Source organism: Corvus kubaryi, unplaced genomic scaffold (assembly GCF_017639235.1).
Source record: "Corvus kubaryi isolate FWS band 111438036 unplaced genomic scaffold, C.kubaryi_AGA036_p1.0 125, whole genome shotgun sequence".
Lineage (NCBI taxonomy): Eukaryota > Metazoa > Chordata > Aves > Passeriformes > Corvidae > Corvus > Corvus kubaryi.
In genome coordinates this window covers 60,255-76,782 of record NW_024580660.1, presented here as the reverse complement: position 1 = coordinate 76,782, position 16,528 = coordinate 60,255, and the positions used below count along the sequence as shown (strand labels likewise).

Sequence of the window (16,528 nt, the reverse complement as noted above, 5' to 3'; positions counted from 1 at the left end):
ATGAGAAGACACACTACACTAGAACCAGCTTCTGAAATTGGGCAGCAACAGTTAATATCCTTATTGATGGGGCAATCAGCACCAGATATACGTAAAAAACTGCAAAAGATTAAGGAACTAGATAACAGAAACTTAGAGAAACTTCTGGCAATGGCATGGGAAGTTTATAAAAACAGGGCACAGCCCCACACAGTCGCAGTGGCCCAGGTCAGGGGATCGGGATTCCCCAGGGGCAGGAGAAGGCCCCCACCCAGAGGACAAAGGTAGCAACGCCCAGGCTCAGACCAATGTCTGTTATGTGGTCTGGGCACTGGAAACGAGACTGTCCTATGAACTGTACCGTGACCCCAGTGCCACAATCATCAGTGCCGCCGGGACCAGGGACTGCAGCACAGCTGTACCAGCAGTGCCGGGGACCGGCGGGTCCCTCCCTAGCTGACCTGCTGGTCAAAGTTAAGCTAGGGGAATGGGAGGTGGAGTTTTTGGTAGATACTGGAGCCACATTCTCAGTCCTGAATCAGACTTTGAGTCCTGTCAGTAATGATTATGTCCAAGTTGTTGGGGCTACAGGGAAAACTGAGAAAGCCTATTTTTTGAGACCCTTAAAATTTACATTAGGCAAAAGGATGGGAATACACCAATTTCTATATCTTCCAAACTCACCTAAACCCCTGCTAGGCAGAGATCTATTAACCTGGTTACAAGCCAAAATAGAATTCACAGAACAAGGAATGAGACTACAGGTTCCTGAAGAAAAATTAATTTTGGCCTTAAGTTTAGCAAATATCCCTGAAAAAGAAGGAATACCCATAGATGATGAGATAAGAGATCAAGTAATCCCACTAGTATGGGATGTCAAAATCCTGGGAAGATCAAAACGAGCTTCCCCAGTGGTTATTGAATTATTAGAAGGGGCACAGCTGGTGTCAGTCAAACAATATCCACTAAGGCATGAAGCACGGGTGGGTATAGAACCAATAATTGCCAAATTTATCGATCAAGGGCTGCTGAGAGAGTGTAGGACCCCCTACAACACCCCAATTCTACCAGTACAAAAGCCAAACAGAAGTTATCGGTTAGTCCAGGACCTGAGGGCAATAAATGCAATAACAAAAACACTGCATCCCATAGTAGCCAATCCTTACACCTTACTTACAAAATTACAAAGTGATTGGGTGTAGTTTTCAGTTTTAGATTTAAAAGATGCTTTCTTTTGTCTGCCATTAGCTAAAAGGAGTCAAGAAATTTTTTGCCTTTGAATGGGAAAACCCCAAAACAGGGAGAAAGAGACAGCTCACATGGACTGTATTGCCACAAGGATTCAAAAATAGCCCCATGATATTTGGAGGTCAATTATCCCAAGAACTGGAAGCCTGGACACCGCCACTTGGAGAAGGTACACTCCTGCAGTACGTTAATGACCTACTGATAGCAACAAGGACCTGTGAAGACTGCAAAAACTGGACTGTAAGTCTTTTAAATTTTCTGGGACTAAGTGGATGTAGAATCTCCCCTGAAAAGGCTCAGCTAGTCCTCCAGAAAGTTACGTATCTAGGGTATGAACTGGCAGGAGGGGAGAGAGCCTTGGGAGACAACAGGAAAGAGGCAATTTGTCAAATGCCCCAGCCAACAACAGCCAAAGAACTGAGAACTTTTCTGGGAATGACAGGATGGTGTCGATTATGGATCTACAACTATGGACTCATTGTGAAACCTTTATACCAACTTGTAGGTTACAGGCGGGTTCGGACGGAGATCTCTAGAGTCTGATCTTGGGACATGCGGTTTATTGCAAAGGACGTGGGTATAGGGGCACTGCTCAGAGCTGCCAGACTCAGCTCGGAGCAGGCCCAAGAGAGCAAGAGAGTAAGCAGGTAAGAGAAGGAGAGAGCGAGAGCAAAGAGAGTGAAGAAGAAGTGATGAGAATAGAATGGAATGGAATGGAATCTTGGTTACAATACAATAAATCATCTTCTGTACTGAATATTCTAATTGTCACTAACCAATCTAATACAAGATACAAATCCTATAGCATTTACATACAGCCTATAAGAGTTCTTATATTACCATAGAGTGTTACATCTTAACTTCTAAAAACTACTCTTTGGACCCCTTCTGCTGAGCTAGTAGGGTCTGCTCTGACCCTTGGACCTGCCTGCAAGCAGAGGGTATTGTTCAATCAAGAGGGGATTACCTTCAGTTGGCCATACCATTGTTTTCCAGTTGTTCAGTAACTAAGACTTGGTATTTCAAAAGTGGCTTTCATTTCGATGTTGCCTGTAGTTTTCATATTCCCAAAATCTTTTGTCAGGCAATCATATTTATAGGGCTTTCCTGTTTCATCTTCCCCAACACCAACTCCTAAAAGAGACTGGGGGAACTCACCTATGCTGGACACCAGAGACTGATAATGCATTTGTAACTCTGAAACGTGAGTTAATGCAAGCTCCAGCATTGGGCATACCAGATGTCACTAAACCTTTTCTGTTGTTCTCACATGAGAGACAAGGACTGGTGCTGGGACTTTTGGCATAGAAACTGGGACCAAACAAAAGGCCAGTGGCTTATTTCTCCAAGCAGCTGGACGTGGTCAGCCAAGGATGGCCCGCCTGCCTGCGTGCAGTGGCAGCCGTGATCCTGAACAGAAGAAGCTCGCAAGTTCACACTGGGCAAGCAGATAACTGTTTTGTCTCTCACACAGTGTCAGCAGTGCTCACACAGAAAGGAAATCACTGGTTAACCCCATCTCACTTTCTCAAACACCAGGCTGTCCTAGCAGAATCGGAGGATGTGAGTATCCAAGTAACCAACGTTTTAAACCCAGCAGCTTACCTCCAGGGCAAGGCTGCTGAGGAGCCTGTACAGCATGACTGCATTGAAACCATGGAGGCAGTTTACTCCAGCCACCCAGACCTAAAGGACTCTCTGCTAGAAAATGTGGAAAACTGGTTCACCAATGGGAGCAGTTATGTCAAGGATGGTGAGCGGCTCGCTGGGTATGCAGTTACAACCACAGATGCTGTCATTGAGGCAAAACCGTTACCTGTGGGGACATCAGCTCAAAAGGCTGAAATAATAGCCCTAACTTGAGCCTTGGCATTGGCCAAAGGAAAACCTATCAACATTTGGACTGATTCAAGGTATGCTTTTGGGGTGGTACATGCTCACGGGGCTATCTGGAAAGAAAGGGGTTTATTAACCTCACAGAAGAAAGAAATCAAGCGTGCTACTGAAATCATGCAGCTACTGGAAGCAGTAGTAAAACCTTCAAAAGTGGCTATAATGCATTGTAAGGGACACTCCCAGGGTAACACTATCCCTGAACTGGGAAATGCTATGGCAGACAAAACAGCAAAGGCAGTGGCTGGCGGGGATCAAATTCAAGCTCTTGCTCTAATCCCTTCTAACATCCTTATGGGTGAAAAACCCCCACCATGTGACACTGATGATTTAAATTGGGTACAAGAAGGGAAGGGACAAATAGGATCTGATGGGTGGGCTAGAATAAAGGATCTCATTGTAATACCCAGAAAACTGCTACAATTATTCATCCAAAGCGAACATTCTAAGACACATTGGGGAGTTGATGCTTTATATAACCATTTGAAGGACAAAGTGACAGCATCAAAATTAAAGGAAACAATTGAAGACATAACTTCCACTTGTGAAATCTGTCTTAAAAACAACCCTAATACCTAATTGTTAGGCTAAGCACAGGAACTATCGCTAAAGGAGTTTTACCAGGGGATGTGTGGCAAATTGACTTTACTGAATTACCTAGGAATGGGGGATACAAGTACCTTCTAGTCCTCACAGACACTTTCTCAGGCTGGCCAGAAGCTTTCCCTTGTAGAACAAATAAAGCTAGAGAAGTTGTTAAAGCTTTAATACAAGAAATTATTCCACGATTTGGGGTACCCTGAGAAATTAATTCTGACAGGGGATCACACTTTGTAGTCCAGGTGGTGCAGGGAGTGAGTCATCTACTGGGCATACACTGGCAGTTACATACACCATACAGGCCTCAGGCAAGTGGACAAGTAGAAAAGATGAATCACTTAATAAAGAAACAATTAGCCAAAATTTGTCAAGAAACTAATTTATATTGGTGTCAGGCTCTGCCCATGGCTTTGCTAAGAATTAGGGTAAAACCATGGCTCAAAGAAAAATTAAGTCCCTTTGAAATTCTGTATGGAAGGCCCTATGGAACAAACATGATTCACAATGACAGTGTGGCTCTGGTAGGGCACAGCTACCTAATAGATTATGTAAAGCATTTAGGTCAAAAATTACAATCAATACGGACTACAGTTGTTAATTGTCAACTGCCACCACCTGATAAAGCCTTTCATAATGTGAAACCAGGGGATTGGGTTTATGTTAAGTCTCTTTCAGGAGATCCACTCCAAGAGAAATGGGAAGGACCTTATCAGACACTGCTGACCACTCATACAGCAATTAAAGTACAAGGAAAACCGACCTGGATCCATTATACCAGGACCAAACCTGCGCCAAAGCCAGAGTGGGAGGCAAGAAGAACAGGACCTCTGCGCCTTCAGCTACGAAAAATCAACACAACATGATTTGGACCATACTGGTAACATTGATAATTGGGGCAGGCGCATGGGACCAGAATACATACCTTCGATTGCTCAAAGGTGGTGTTGAGAATTTTAATCTAACTGATTGCTGGATATGTTCCCAGCTGCCTGAGAATTCTGCTAGAGGCTTTCCTTTGGTTGGGGCAACATTCCCTAATACAACAACAATCTATGCTGCACTCAGTACTAACAGGCTTTCACATTATGTCAACATATCCCTAGATCAACTTCAGTGGAAGTTGGAGAGCCAATACTTGGGTCCTCACCAATATCCTGTGTGCAGAGGTGCTGGGAAGAATCTGTACCTAAAAACTCAGGAGGGAATAAGAGAGACTCCAAATGCAGGAACTTAACATTTATAGGCAGCTACCCCAACTGCTCAGAATTCTGGACCTATGGGGGGGCTAACATGTGGAATAAGAATCAAACAAGACAAGGACCAAAGCCCAAGGGTTGGTTGGTGCCCACAGGGCGGGGTTGGTACTGGATATGTGGTCACAGCCCCTATAAAGTTTTACCCTTAGGATGGCAAGGCTGCTGTGCCATAGGACCGGTATTTCCCCACATTACTGTTGTTTCTCAACTACAAGGCTTGCTCCGAACTTTTATACGGAGGACAAAAAAGGACATCAAACCCCTTAATAGATAGGCCCACTAGATTTCACAGCTTTGCCAGATGGTTTATACTGGGACTCGGAGTAAGTGAACTAGATAAAGCAATAGTGAACTGTAGGTACAAAAATGCTGTTAGTGAGGATCTTCTTGTTATTTTTCTAAGTCCGTGGGAGACTTTTCTCTCTCACAGAAGAGGTAGCAGGGAATGTAAACAACCAAGCCACCTGCAACCTTGGAAAGTCTTGTTTATGGTATAGTAGAAAATATTTTGATAATGGATGTTTTAGGATTTTGGCCAGTCACCCCCAAGGGGTGGCTGGTCCTTTGTCCAATTAGACTATGAAGAAAAAAGTCTATAAAAGAGTTTGTAAAATAATTAAATGAATCAATCTTGCTGCACAATTCCTGCCTGCTGGATCTTCTCCTCCTCCCTATGGCTGCGGGACACGGTGATATACCGTAGGAACCAGGCCTGCGGTAATATTTGGTGACCCCGACGTGATTTGCACTCTCTGACGTGTCCTGCTGCTGCGAGCCAAGCCGAATTCCTCTAGAGGTACTGCTGTTCCTTTACCCCCCGGGACCGGGAAGTCCGACAGAACTGAGAAATGGCGAACAGCGGCTCACAGAACGACGCTGTCATACTGGTCTGGAAAGGTGTGTTTAGCATATTGCAAACCTCCATTCCTGAAAACTCAGTTCGGGAATTATTAGACTGGGCTACTTTAAAAGGGATTTCCATGGACAGAGATACTGCCCTGGACTTTGCCTTATGGCAGGAACTCGGCTCTGCTGTCCGACACGAGCTCCCGACTGGGAACCCAGCAGCGTTAGAATTATACAAAACCTGGCGTTCATTATTTTTTCTGCTGACAGCCCTTGACTGTGATAGCAGGGCTGGATCACCTGTCTCGGTGATGAGTGACGGAGGAATGTCCGAGGGGGGCCCCGCTGACTGGGCTTCTGGGGCAAGTGATGGTGGATTCGGAATAACCCCCCCGGCTCCACAGGCAGAGCCTGCGCCGGCTCACCCTGCACAATCTCAGGACTCTGCAGCCCCCAGGGACCCCGCACCGGCAGAGGCGGGGGGGTCAGGGCAGAGGCAGGGCGTACAGCCTGCCTTGCCGTTCGGCTGGACGGCAGCCACGGCTTATCCAGGGCCGCAAATCAGCGGCTTAGCCAACTGGACGCCCAGAGAGCCTCCTAGTTCGGTTCCGTATGCACCTGGATCTAACTTAGCGGGCGTAGCGCCGGGCGTGCCCCCCCCGGAACTGCCTGGCTGTGCTCCGCTGCCCTCCCTGGCGCTGGACTGTTCTGCGCAGTCGCAGAACCGAACCATGGACCCTTTTATGCAGCATTTGCCCTTTCTGGCAGAGCTGCGAAACCTATCCCGAAGGATGGGGGACTTGCTCAGCCTGTTAGAGCGGCGAATGCCCGAGCCCGCGCCGCAAGCGGTGCCAGCGCCGGCCGTGCTGCCCGCGCCGCCCGCGCCCCCCCCGCCAGAAGCGGGAGGCGCGGCTCCGAGTCGAGAAACGGCGCGGCCGGCGGCGAAACCGGGAACAGCACTGCCGCGGGAAAACGCGGAAGCGGCGGCGGCTGCGGAGCGGCGGGCAGAAGCGGCAGCGCCGGGAGCGCCCGCAGAGAACGGACCGGCAGCGGCGCCGGGCGCGTCCGCGGAGCGCCAGCCAGAGACGGCGGTGCCGAGCGCGCCCGGGGAGCGCGAAACAGCAGCGGAAGCGGCGGCTGCGCCGAACGTGGCTGCTGTGCGGGAGACGGCCGCGGCGCCGACCGCGGCGCCGGACGCAGTCGTAGCTCCAGAGTCGGCTGCAGCTTCAGTACCAGCTCGGTCGGATCTGGCCGAGACAGCCTCCCGTAAAGAGACTGCTGTAAAAACTGCCGCGCAGCCAGCTGCAGTCTGTCCTGTCTGTTCTGGCTCTGGCGAACTTAGCCAAAGTGCCTCACCTCCCCGTACATTTCTATTCCCTCCCAGCACCCCAAAGTTGCCTTTGCCTGATGATTCCTCGTCAGGCAGTGAGGCAGATGAGGTTCTGGCCCCGGGTCGTCAGGCGGCTGTAGCCGCGCGGCGAAGAAAAAGGCTGCGCCGGTCTCGCCCCTGGACCTTTCCGGACTGCACGGTAACAGTGCGTCCGACGCATCATAATCGCTTCCTAGAGTCTCTTAAGGTGCAAGCATTGGAGGAGGGTGACTGGAGGTTATTAGAAATCCTTGGAATGCCAAATAGATCTGAGGATTCTGGGGGTAACCGGGGAGCTGTTACACTCCATCCGCAGGCTGTGCCCGACGTTCAGGATGGTACTGGTTCCCCAAAAGAGATCCGAGCTTTCCCAGTGTATAAGGCTCTCCCAGATTCAGGAGAGCATGACAAGCATGAGGTAATTGCTTGGAAAGTTGCCCAGGACCTCCAATCCAAGGTGGCACAATATGGGCTAGGTTCTGCTGAGGTTATGCAAATAATAAGGGTGATAAATACAGATTTGCTTTCTCCATTTGATATCAGACACTTAGGTCAAATTCTATTTCAACCTGTACAATTTACAGTTTTTGAAACAACCTGGAGAAAGCTGGCCAACAAGACTGCATTAGCAAATTTGCAGCTCCCTGCTGCTGATCCTAGACAGACAGCAGGAGTGGATGCTTTGATGGGGACTGGTCCCTTCTCTGATTCCAGCCTACAGGGTAACTTGCCCTCTAGCATCCTGCAGCAAGCACAACAGGTCGGCATGGCTGCCCTGTTGAAAACCATAGAGTTGTCAGCACCCAGAAAGCGATATACTGAAATAGTTCAAGGGAAATTAGAGTCATTCCTTTCTTTTGTAGAGAAAGTTGCTGCTTCTCTCGAGAAGCAGGTTGAAGATGACAGGTTAAGACAGTTGTTGTTAAGGCAGTTAGTGAGAGATAACACAAACGAGGAGTGCAGAAAAATCATAGATGCCTTACCAGGGGATCCTGAGGTAACAGACATGGTCGAAGTCTGTGCTAAGGTGGGATCTGGGAACCAGAAAAGGCCTGCTTTGGCTGTGTTCCTGCAGCCTGTTCACACATCTTCTGGTCGTGAACCAAAGCAACCAAAACAGGTGAAGAAATGGAAGCGGCCTAAGCCGAGCCAAAAAGAGAACACAGCGATCCCCCAGTGCAAAAGGTGTGGCAGGCCAGGGCATTGCACGGGCTCCTGTAGATCCCGGACTCATGCCAATGGTCAGCCTTTGTCGGGAAACTTCCGCCGGGGTGCAAGGAGGGGGAATTGCTCTCCGATGCAGTCGCTCCCCCAGAGAGTGGCACAGGTACAGGCACAGGCCTACCCAGCCACCCTAGAGACGGCACCCAGGGATCAGACGGCACCCAGGGATCAGACGGCACCCACGGATCAGACGGGTTTGACGTCCACACCGCAGCCGCAGTCGTCTTAGACTCTAGCGGTATTTATAAGGTTCCCTTGGATGCATATGGACCCTTAGCCCAGGGATCCAGTGCGATGCTGGTGGGAAAACCTGATGTTGCCCATCAAGGAATCTTAGTGCACTCAGGAGTTATTGATGCTGACTTTAAAGGTCAGATTTGCGCTATGGTCTCCACGCAAAAACCCCCTGTAACTATTCCTGAAAAGACCTGCCTTGCTAAATTGGTGCCTTTTAAGTCTTGTGTCCCCAGGATAGAGCAACAAACTCACGAAGATAATGGCAGTGGATCTACGGGACTTCCGCAGGCCTTCTGGACTGCAGACATCTCTGACCAAAGGCCACAGATGACATGTACCCTGATCCTGCCGAACGCCCGTCTGCCCCGGATTCAGCTTCGAGGTTTGATTGATACGGGTGCTGATGTAACTATCATCTCCTTCTCTGCGTGGCCTCCCTCATGGCCTTTAGCCCCGGTGGGATCGGCCATCGCAGGATTAGGAGGAACCACACAGAGCTGTTTAAGCGAACGGCCTGTGGTGGTGAAGGACTCAGAGGGGCACACAGCTACAATCAGGCCTTATGTTGCTACCACTTCCCTTAACCTTTGGGGGCGGGATGTGTTGGCAGCTTGGGGTGTACGGATTGGGACAAATTTTTAGCAGGGGTCACTGTGCGTAAGGGCGCACAGCATCCTACACTGCCTTTGCGGTGGTTGACTGACACACCAGTCTTTGAGCTGCAGTGGCCCCTACCAAAAGAGAAGTTAGACGCCCTTCATCAGCTGGTTCAGGAACAGTTGCAACAGGGGCACCTTGAACCTTCTACTAGCCCTTGGAACACTCCTGTTTTCGTAATTAAGAAGAAATCAGGGAAATGGAGGTTATTGCAGGACCTCCGGAAAGTTAATGCAGTAATGGAAGGTATGGGGGCATTGCAACCTGGCATGCCCTCTCCCACCATGATTCCTACGGGGTGGGACATCCTGATCATTGATTTAAAGGATTGTTTTTTCACAATTCCTTTGCATCCTGATGACAAACCAAAATTTGCCTTTACTATGCCTGCCATTAACAATGCTGAACCTGCTAAGAGATACCAATGGAAGGTCCTCCCTCAAGGGATGAGGAACAGCCCAATTATCTGTCAGTGGTATGTCGCCCAAGCGTTAGCCGGAGTTCGCAAGCAGTTTCCTGATGCACGCTGCTACCACTACATGGATGATATCCTGGTGGCAGCGTCCACTCGGGACGAGCTGCTGAGAATACAGCCTCAGCTGCTCACTGCTCTGCATGCCTATGGATTAGAGGTAGCTCCGGAGAAAGTTCAACAGCATCCTCCTTGGAAATATTTAGGAGTGAAAATTTTGGACCAAATTATCCAACGCCAAGAGGTGCAATTCCCGGATTCGATTAAAACCTTGAATGATGCTCAAAAGCTGTTGGGTGTCATCAATTGGTTACGACCTTATTTAGGTCTAACTGCAGAGCAGCTTCCCCCTCTTTTTAATATATTAAAAGGGGACCCTGATCTGAATTCACCTCGGGAGTTGACTCCGGAAGCACGACGAGCGCTGCAGGAAGTCCAACGGGCTGTTTCTGCTCGTCAGGTTTATCGAGTGGATCCCTCCATTGCTATCACTGTTTTCATTACTATTCCAGACCTCCATCCTACAGGTATCATTGGCCAGTGGAATGCACAATGGCCTGATCCTTTGCATTTCCTAGAATGGGTCTTTTTGCCTCACCAGCCAAAAAGGACGGTGACCACAGTGTTTGAATTGGCCGCTTCTCTGATAATCAAATGCCGTCAACGGTGTTTGCAACTGATGGCTGCGGATCCTGCAGTGATTGTCATTCCAATCTCAAAGGAATACTTTGAGTGGAGCCTCATCCATAGTGCTCCTTTGCAAAGCGCGCTGCAAAACTTTTCAGGGCAGATCACTTACCATCTGCCCAGCCATAAATTACTGCAGCTGGCAAAATCGACCGTACTTTCCTTGCGGCTGAGAAATAGCCGAGTGCCGGTGCAAGGACCCACCGTCTTTACGGATGGTTCAGGGAAAACTGGGAAAGCCATTGTTACCTGGAAGGAGGGATCGGAATGGCAGGTGCTGAAGGAACACGAGTCAGGCTCTGCTCAGTTAGTTGAATTAAGGGCTGTTACCATGATTTTTCAGCGATTCTCACAGGAACCTTTGAATTTGGTTACTGACTCTGCTTATGTAGCAGATATAACTCAACGCTTAGATTGTTCATTTCTGAAGGAGGTGAACAATGCGGCTCTGTTTTCACTATTGCAAACCTTGTGGTCTGCGATTCAGGCTCGAGTGCATCCGTATTACATTCTGCACATTCGAAGCCACACCAATTTACCAGGTTTTCTAACAGAAGGCAATGCCAGGGCTGACATGCTGGCCAACCCTGCGTGGGTAGGGCCTCAGCCTGACAAAATTGCACAAGCCAAGGCATTGCACGGTTTCTTCCATCAAAGTGCACATACCCTGCAGAAGCAGTTCCATTTAACGCCAACCGAGGCACACGACATTGTCAGCGCTTGTGCTGACTGTCACGGACTCGCTGCGCCTTTGCCAGCAGGAGTAAACCCCAGAGGGCTAAAAGCCTTGCAGATTTGGCAAACGGATGTAACTCACATCCCAGAATTTGGTCAGCTGAAATATGTGCACGTGTCTATTGACACTTTCTCCTCGGCTATGTGGGCTACTGCTCACACTGGAGAGAAGGGCCGTGATGTCATTGCCCATTGGAAATTGGCTTTCTCAGTCCTGGGAGTGCCAGCTTCTGTGAAAACCGATAATGGTCCTGCCTACGCCTCGGAGAAGACGCGGCAGTTTTTACACCTATGGGGTGTAGACCATACCTTTGGTATCCCACATTCTCCTACTGGCCAAGCCATTGTCGAACGCGCTCATGGTACCTTGAAGCGTGTTTTGGACAAACAGAAAAGGGGAATGCATGGAGAAACCCCACAGAGCCGACTAGCAAAAGCTTTGTATACAATTAATCACCTTACAGTACCACAAAATTCAAATAATCCTGTTATTCTGAATCATTTTCTCTCATTGCAGTCTGCAGGCGACAGACAGCTGCCCCGGGCAAAAGTCTGGGTACGGAATTTACTCACTAACCAATGGGAAGGCCCACATGAGCTTATCGTTTGGGGTCGTGGGTATGCTTGCGTTTCCACAGATACTGGAGTACGGTGGCTACCTTCAAAATGCGTTCGCCCTGACCTGCGGCACCAGAGGCAGAACAGGCAACCTCCAAATGATAGCCAGAACGCCAACCATCCAAATGGCGACCAGAATGTAGATCATCAGCCTAATGACTCTTCTGATGATGACCAGGATGTCAACCATCAGGCAGATGGTCCTTCTACAAGCAGAGACTGGGATGGTCCTTCCACAAGCAGAGACTGAATTTTGAATTTCTTGTTATGGAGTCAGATAGTTAAAGCCTTAAGGACATTTTTAGAATTAATAACTGATGTAGATTTCTATTTAGGATTAATAGTAGGGTTGTTATCTTATAAAACAAAAAGGGGGAATTGTAGGTACAAAAATGCTGTTAGTGAGGATCTTCTTGTTATTTTTCTAAGTCCGTGGGAGACTTTTCTCTCTCACAGAAGAGGTAGCAGGGAATGTAAACAACCAAGCCACCTGCAACCTTGGAAAGTCTTGTTTATGGTATAGTAGAAAATATTTTGATAATGGATGTTTTAGGATTTTGGCCAATCACCCCCAAGGGGTGGCTGGTCCTTTGTCCAATTAGACTATGAAGAAAAAAGTCAATAAAAGGGTTTGTAAAATAATTAAATCAATCAATCTTGCTGCACAATTCCTGCCTGCTGGATCTTCTCCTCCTCCTCCCTATAGCTGCGGGACACAGTGATATACCGTAGGAACCAGGCCTGCGGTAATAGTGAACCTTTCTGCTACTGTAGAAACCATAATGAATGCCAGTGCAGATGCCATAAGAGCACAGCAAATCGAGATTAAGAGCATCTCACAATTAGCCATACAGAATAGACTTGCATTAGATTTGCTGTGTGTCAAGGAAGGAGGAGTATGTACAGTTATAAATACAAGCTGTTGTAGTTATGTTGATTTAGACAAATGAATAGAAACAGATTTGCAGACAATTCTGGAAAAAACATAGACACTACATCAGATCACCTTGGACGACACTTCTTGGGGATTTAAAGAGGTATGGGACAAACTTACATCATGGTTACCCAACTTATCGTGGCTTAAACAATTGTTTGTAATAGCTATTTGTGTTATTGCATTGTTACTTAGTGTTTGTATTAGTAGTTACGGTTGTATAATACTATGTACTTGGAATCGTGATGCTTATGCTCAATGACAAAAGCATAAACTTAGAAATAAAATAGAGAAGGGTTCTTACTTTAAAGACATGCAAGATTTGTAAAGAATTACAAATAACCAAAGAAAAGGGGAGATTGAAGAAGGGGCAGTCAATAACTAACTCATGTAAGCACAAGTTAACTATTGGGAGACAGCAAATGTTAGTTCAGACAGCAGATGTTAATGACACAACCTAAGAAGCCGAATTCACCCTAATCTTGTCAAGATAGAGGGGACAAGGATCATCTCAGAGACTGCTGAATCATTCCTCGAAGGACTACGCATGCCCAGGGAGAAAGGTGAAAAGTTCACTGAGAGGATGACTACTGGCCTTCATCAGAAAGACCCCTGAGGAAGAAGAGGAGCCTTCCCCAGTGTGGCCACCAGGACACACAGTGCATGCGTGACCCGTATGCTAATGACTTCCGAGAAATAATTTGTATAACCACACCTGTCCCAAGGAATGTGATGAATATTCATAATTTAACCCTTAATACTGTTTTGTAGAAAGCACCAGTGTGTGTTTTGGAGGAGAGATCCCCACACACCCAGCGTGCCGAATAAAGCAAATACCCACTTCTTTGACTCTGTCTCTGAAGTGTCTCCTGGCCCGGTTGTGGCGTGATTCACCATCCAGCCTGGGCTTAGACATTTTCAGGAGTGGGGCACCCACAGCTTCTCTGGGCAACCTCTGCCACTGCCTCACTACTGTCACAGTGAAGAAATTCCTCTTATTACCTCATCTAAATCTACCCTCTTTCAGTTTAAAGACATTCCCGCTTTGAAGCCAATCTTACAATTGCACGTTCTTGTAAATCTTTCCAGCTCTCTTGTATGGATGTATGTACTGGAAAGGGCTTTAAGGCCTCTCTGGGGCCTTCTCTTCTCTAGGTTGAAGAACCCCAACTCTCAACCTGTCTCCATAGTAGAGGTGCTCCAGCCCTCTGAGGGTCTTCATGGTCCTCTCTGGACTCTCCAACATGTTGTTCTTATGTTGGGGGCCCCAGAGCTGTACACAGTGCTCCTGGTGGGGTCTCACAACAGCAGAGTAAAGAGACAGTCACCTCCCTTGACCTGCTGGTCACACTGCTTTTCATGCAGCCCAAGATGTGGTTGGCTTTCTAGGCTGCAAATGCACATTGCTAGGTCATGTTGAGCTTCTCACAGCCATGGCCTTCTCCTGAGGACCCCTCTCAATCCATTCTTTGCTCAGCTTGTATTTGTGCTTGGGATTGCCCTGACTCATGTGCAGCACCTTGCACCTGGCATTGGACTTCACAGGGTTCATACAGACCCACTTCTCAAGCCTGTTAGGTCATCAGAGTGGGTAACTGGGTTGCTGAACTAAGTACTTGACACAAGTCACAAAACACACAGATCTTTCTGAACTGGCCATCAAAAGTCTTACTGTCATAATGAGAGACTGGTGAGGTGCATTGGAAGGTGGAGAGAAGGAGGCTTACCTGCTGCCCTTACTGGAGAGGCTGAGCTTATATGCAGGAGAGCAGAAGAGCTCAGCAGAGCAGCTGGGCTGTGTTGTGTTGATGCCATGATGATTTTTTGCCTTTTCTCTTATACTCCTTTTATATACCTTTTAATAGCTTTTATATTCTTAGTGGGTTTTAGCCTACATTCTTAGACTTATTTGTCAAGCTAGGAGACTAAACATCTTAGAAGCCTTGTAGTTAGGGATCAGAAGGCCCCAGACACCAAGGTCCTCTCCACAACACATTTTGTAAACTAAGATAGAAACATCCAGGGGACGGTTCCTTGGGGAGGGGGGCTCACTTGAACCTCCCATTGGGGAATCTTTGATAGGTATGCTAATTAGTAAGACCTATAATGTTATACTCAATCGATTGTGGGTGTGCATTGTGGTGTGCATTTCGGCGCATTCCCCCCAGACGTGGTGCACCTAAGGATCCTTAAAATAAATATAGAGGTAAAATCTCTTTTTCCCTTCTAACCATGTTTGAGTCTTGATTTTAAGACCAGGAAAAGGCACCAGTGTTCCTGGGAGCTGCAGTGGAGGTACTGTGACTTTCCTGCTGCATGGTGTAGTGTGTTACAAATTAATTTTCTGCTTTGTAATGAAAGCATTTATAAATTTTATTTATTTTTAGAGTATCAAGGTGCTACTGTTTTGTGGATTAAGTGTTCAGTATTTGTCAAGCTTTAGATTACAACTGAGTTCTCTGTTGCTTGCAGTCCCCCATTGAATCCATCAGATCCCCGAAGGTAACTAAAAGAGATTTTGCTGCAAATCTGTTAAGATGTAGAGAAAGATTGAAGTGCGCTTGGACAGAACTCTTCATGGAGAAAGAGATCACAGCTTTCTGAAGAAAGTGTGACCTGGGGTAAGATACATAACAGAAAAGGTGAGTGGTTCTTTTAATGTGCTTATATAACATAGTCAGAAAGTTGTCTATTGAGAAGTAGCAAAAATATGGTAAAAATTTTCTGTGTCAGAGGACCTATATGTCATCACCAGCAGGTTTCAAGGCTGATGATTTTCTTGCTAAAGCTTTAACCTTTCAGTGAAGTCACTTGGTTTTGACGTCCTTTAATAGCTGCTTATTTTTGGGATTTCACAGAATGTTAATGCCTAGCTCATAGTAACAGATGAGGGAGGTGGGGGTCATGCTTGTTTTAGTGTTTTGAGTGCATTTTTGTCCACTCCTCCCACCCTGCCAAATAACTTTGTAGTGATATAACACATTAGATGTGTAAATAACTTAAAGAACCCCACCAAAACCCATACTGAACACTGGCATTAATAGTAGTAGCACATTGCTTTTAAGTGGGGCTGCTAGGCTGATGTCTTGGGGTGACTTCATGATGTGTATGTATCCCCTATTGCCGCTCTATGCCCAGGCATGATTCCTGTGCCTTTCTGTGTCTTTAAAACTGGGTGTGAGAGAAGGAAAAAAAAAGGCCAGATGAACTTTTCAAAGCAGTTTGTGCTTCAAGGTCACTCTATCTCCTCTGTGTGCTTCTGCAGTGGCAAGAGCGGAGGCAAGCACCTTCCTGCTTTTCCTGGGCTCTTGGCTCCTTTTCTCAGAAAAGAGAGACAGAGAATTAAACTCCTTTATTTTCCTGGGACTTCAGTTTCTTCTCCTTGTCTTCTGGACTGTTCAACAATACCAGAACACACCAGGAGACCTTACGCCTTGGCCTGGAGGGGCCCAAGCCAACCCCGCTCCAAAGAGGAGAAAGCCACACCCACAAAGGACTCCAGAAGTTTACCAGGTTCTCTCCACAGCGAGAGGTTTTATTATTTAGCATTATTCTTTTCCCATTGTGCATTGTGTCAAATAAATAGTTTTTCTTCTTTCACTTTCCTCCGAGGAATTTTTTCCCAAACCTGGTAGGGGAGGGCTGGCTGAAACCTGCCTTCTATCAGAGGATGTTCATTTTGGACATTCCTCCAAATTTGTCTCAAACTGGGACAGCTGATCAGTTTGAATTTTTTTTTATTCATCTGATGAATTATGTGTAGTGAGTTTTGA

The 16,528-nt window shown here is 47.2% G+C and overlaps 1 protein-coding gene across 1 annotated transcript; it reads left to right on the top strand.

Annotated features, from left to right (window-relative positions):
* Positions 1 to 5,824: 5,824 nt before the first annotated feature.
* Positions 5,825 to 11,920, top strand: LOC121661184. The gene is made up of 2 exons (XM_042021081.1): positions 5,825 to 9,034; positions 11,842 to 11,920. The coding sequence occupies exon 1, from the start codon at positions 5,825 to 5,827 to the stop codon at positions 8,642 to 8,644; it is 2,820 nt and encodes a 939-aa protein (XP_041877015.1). The 3' UTR covers positions 8,645 to 9,034; positions 11,842 to 11,920.
* The last annotated feature ends 4,608 nt before the right edge of the window (positions 11,921 to 16,528 follow it).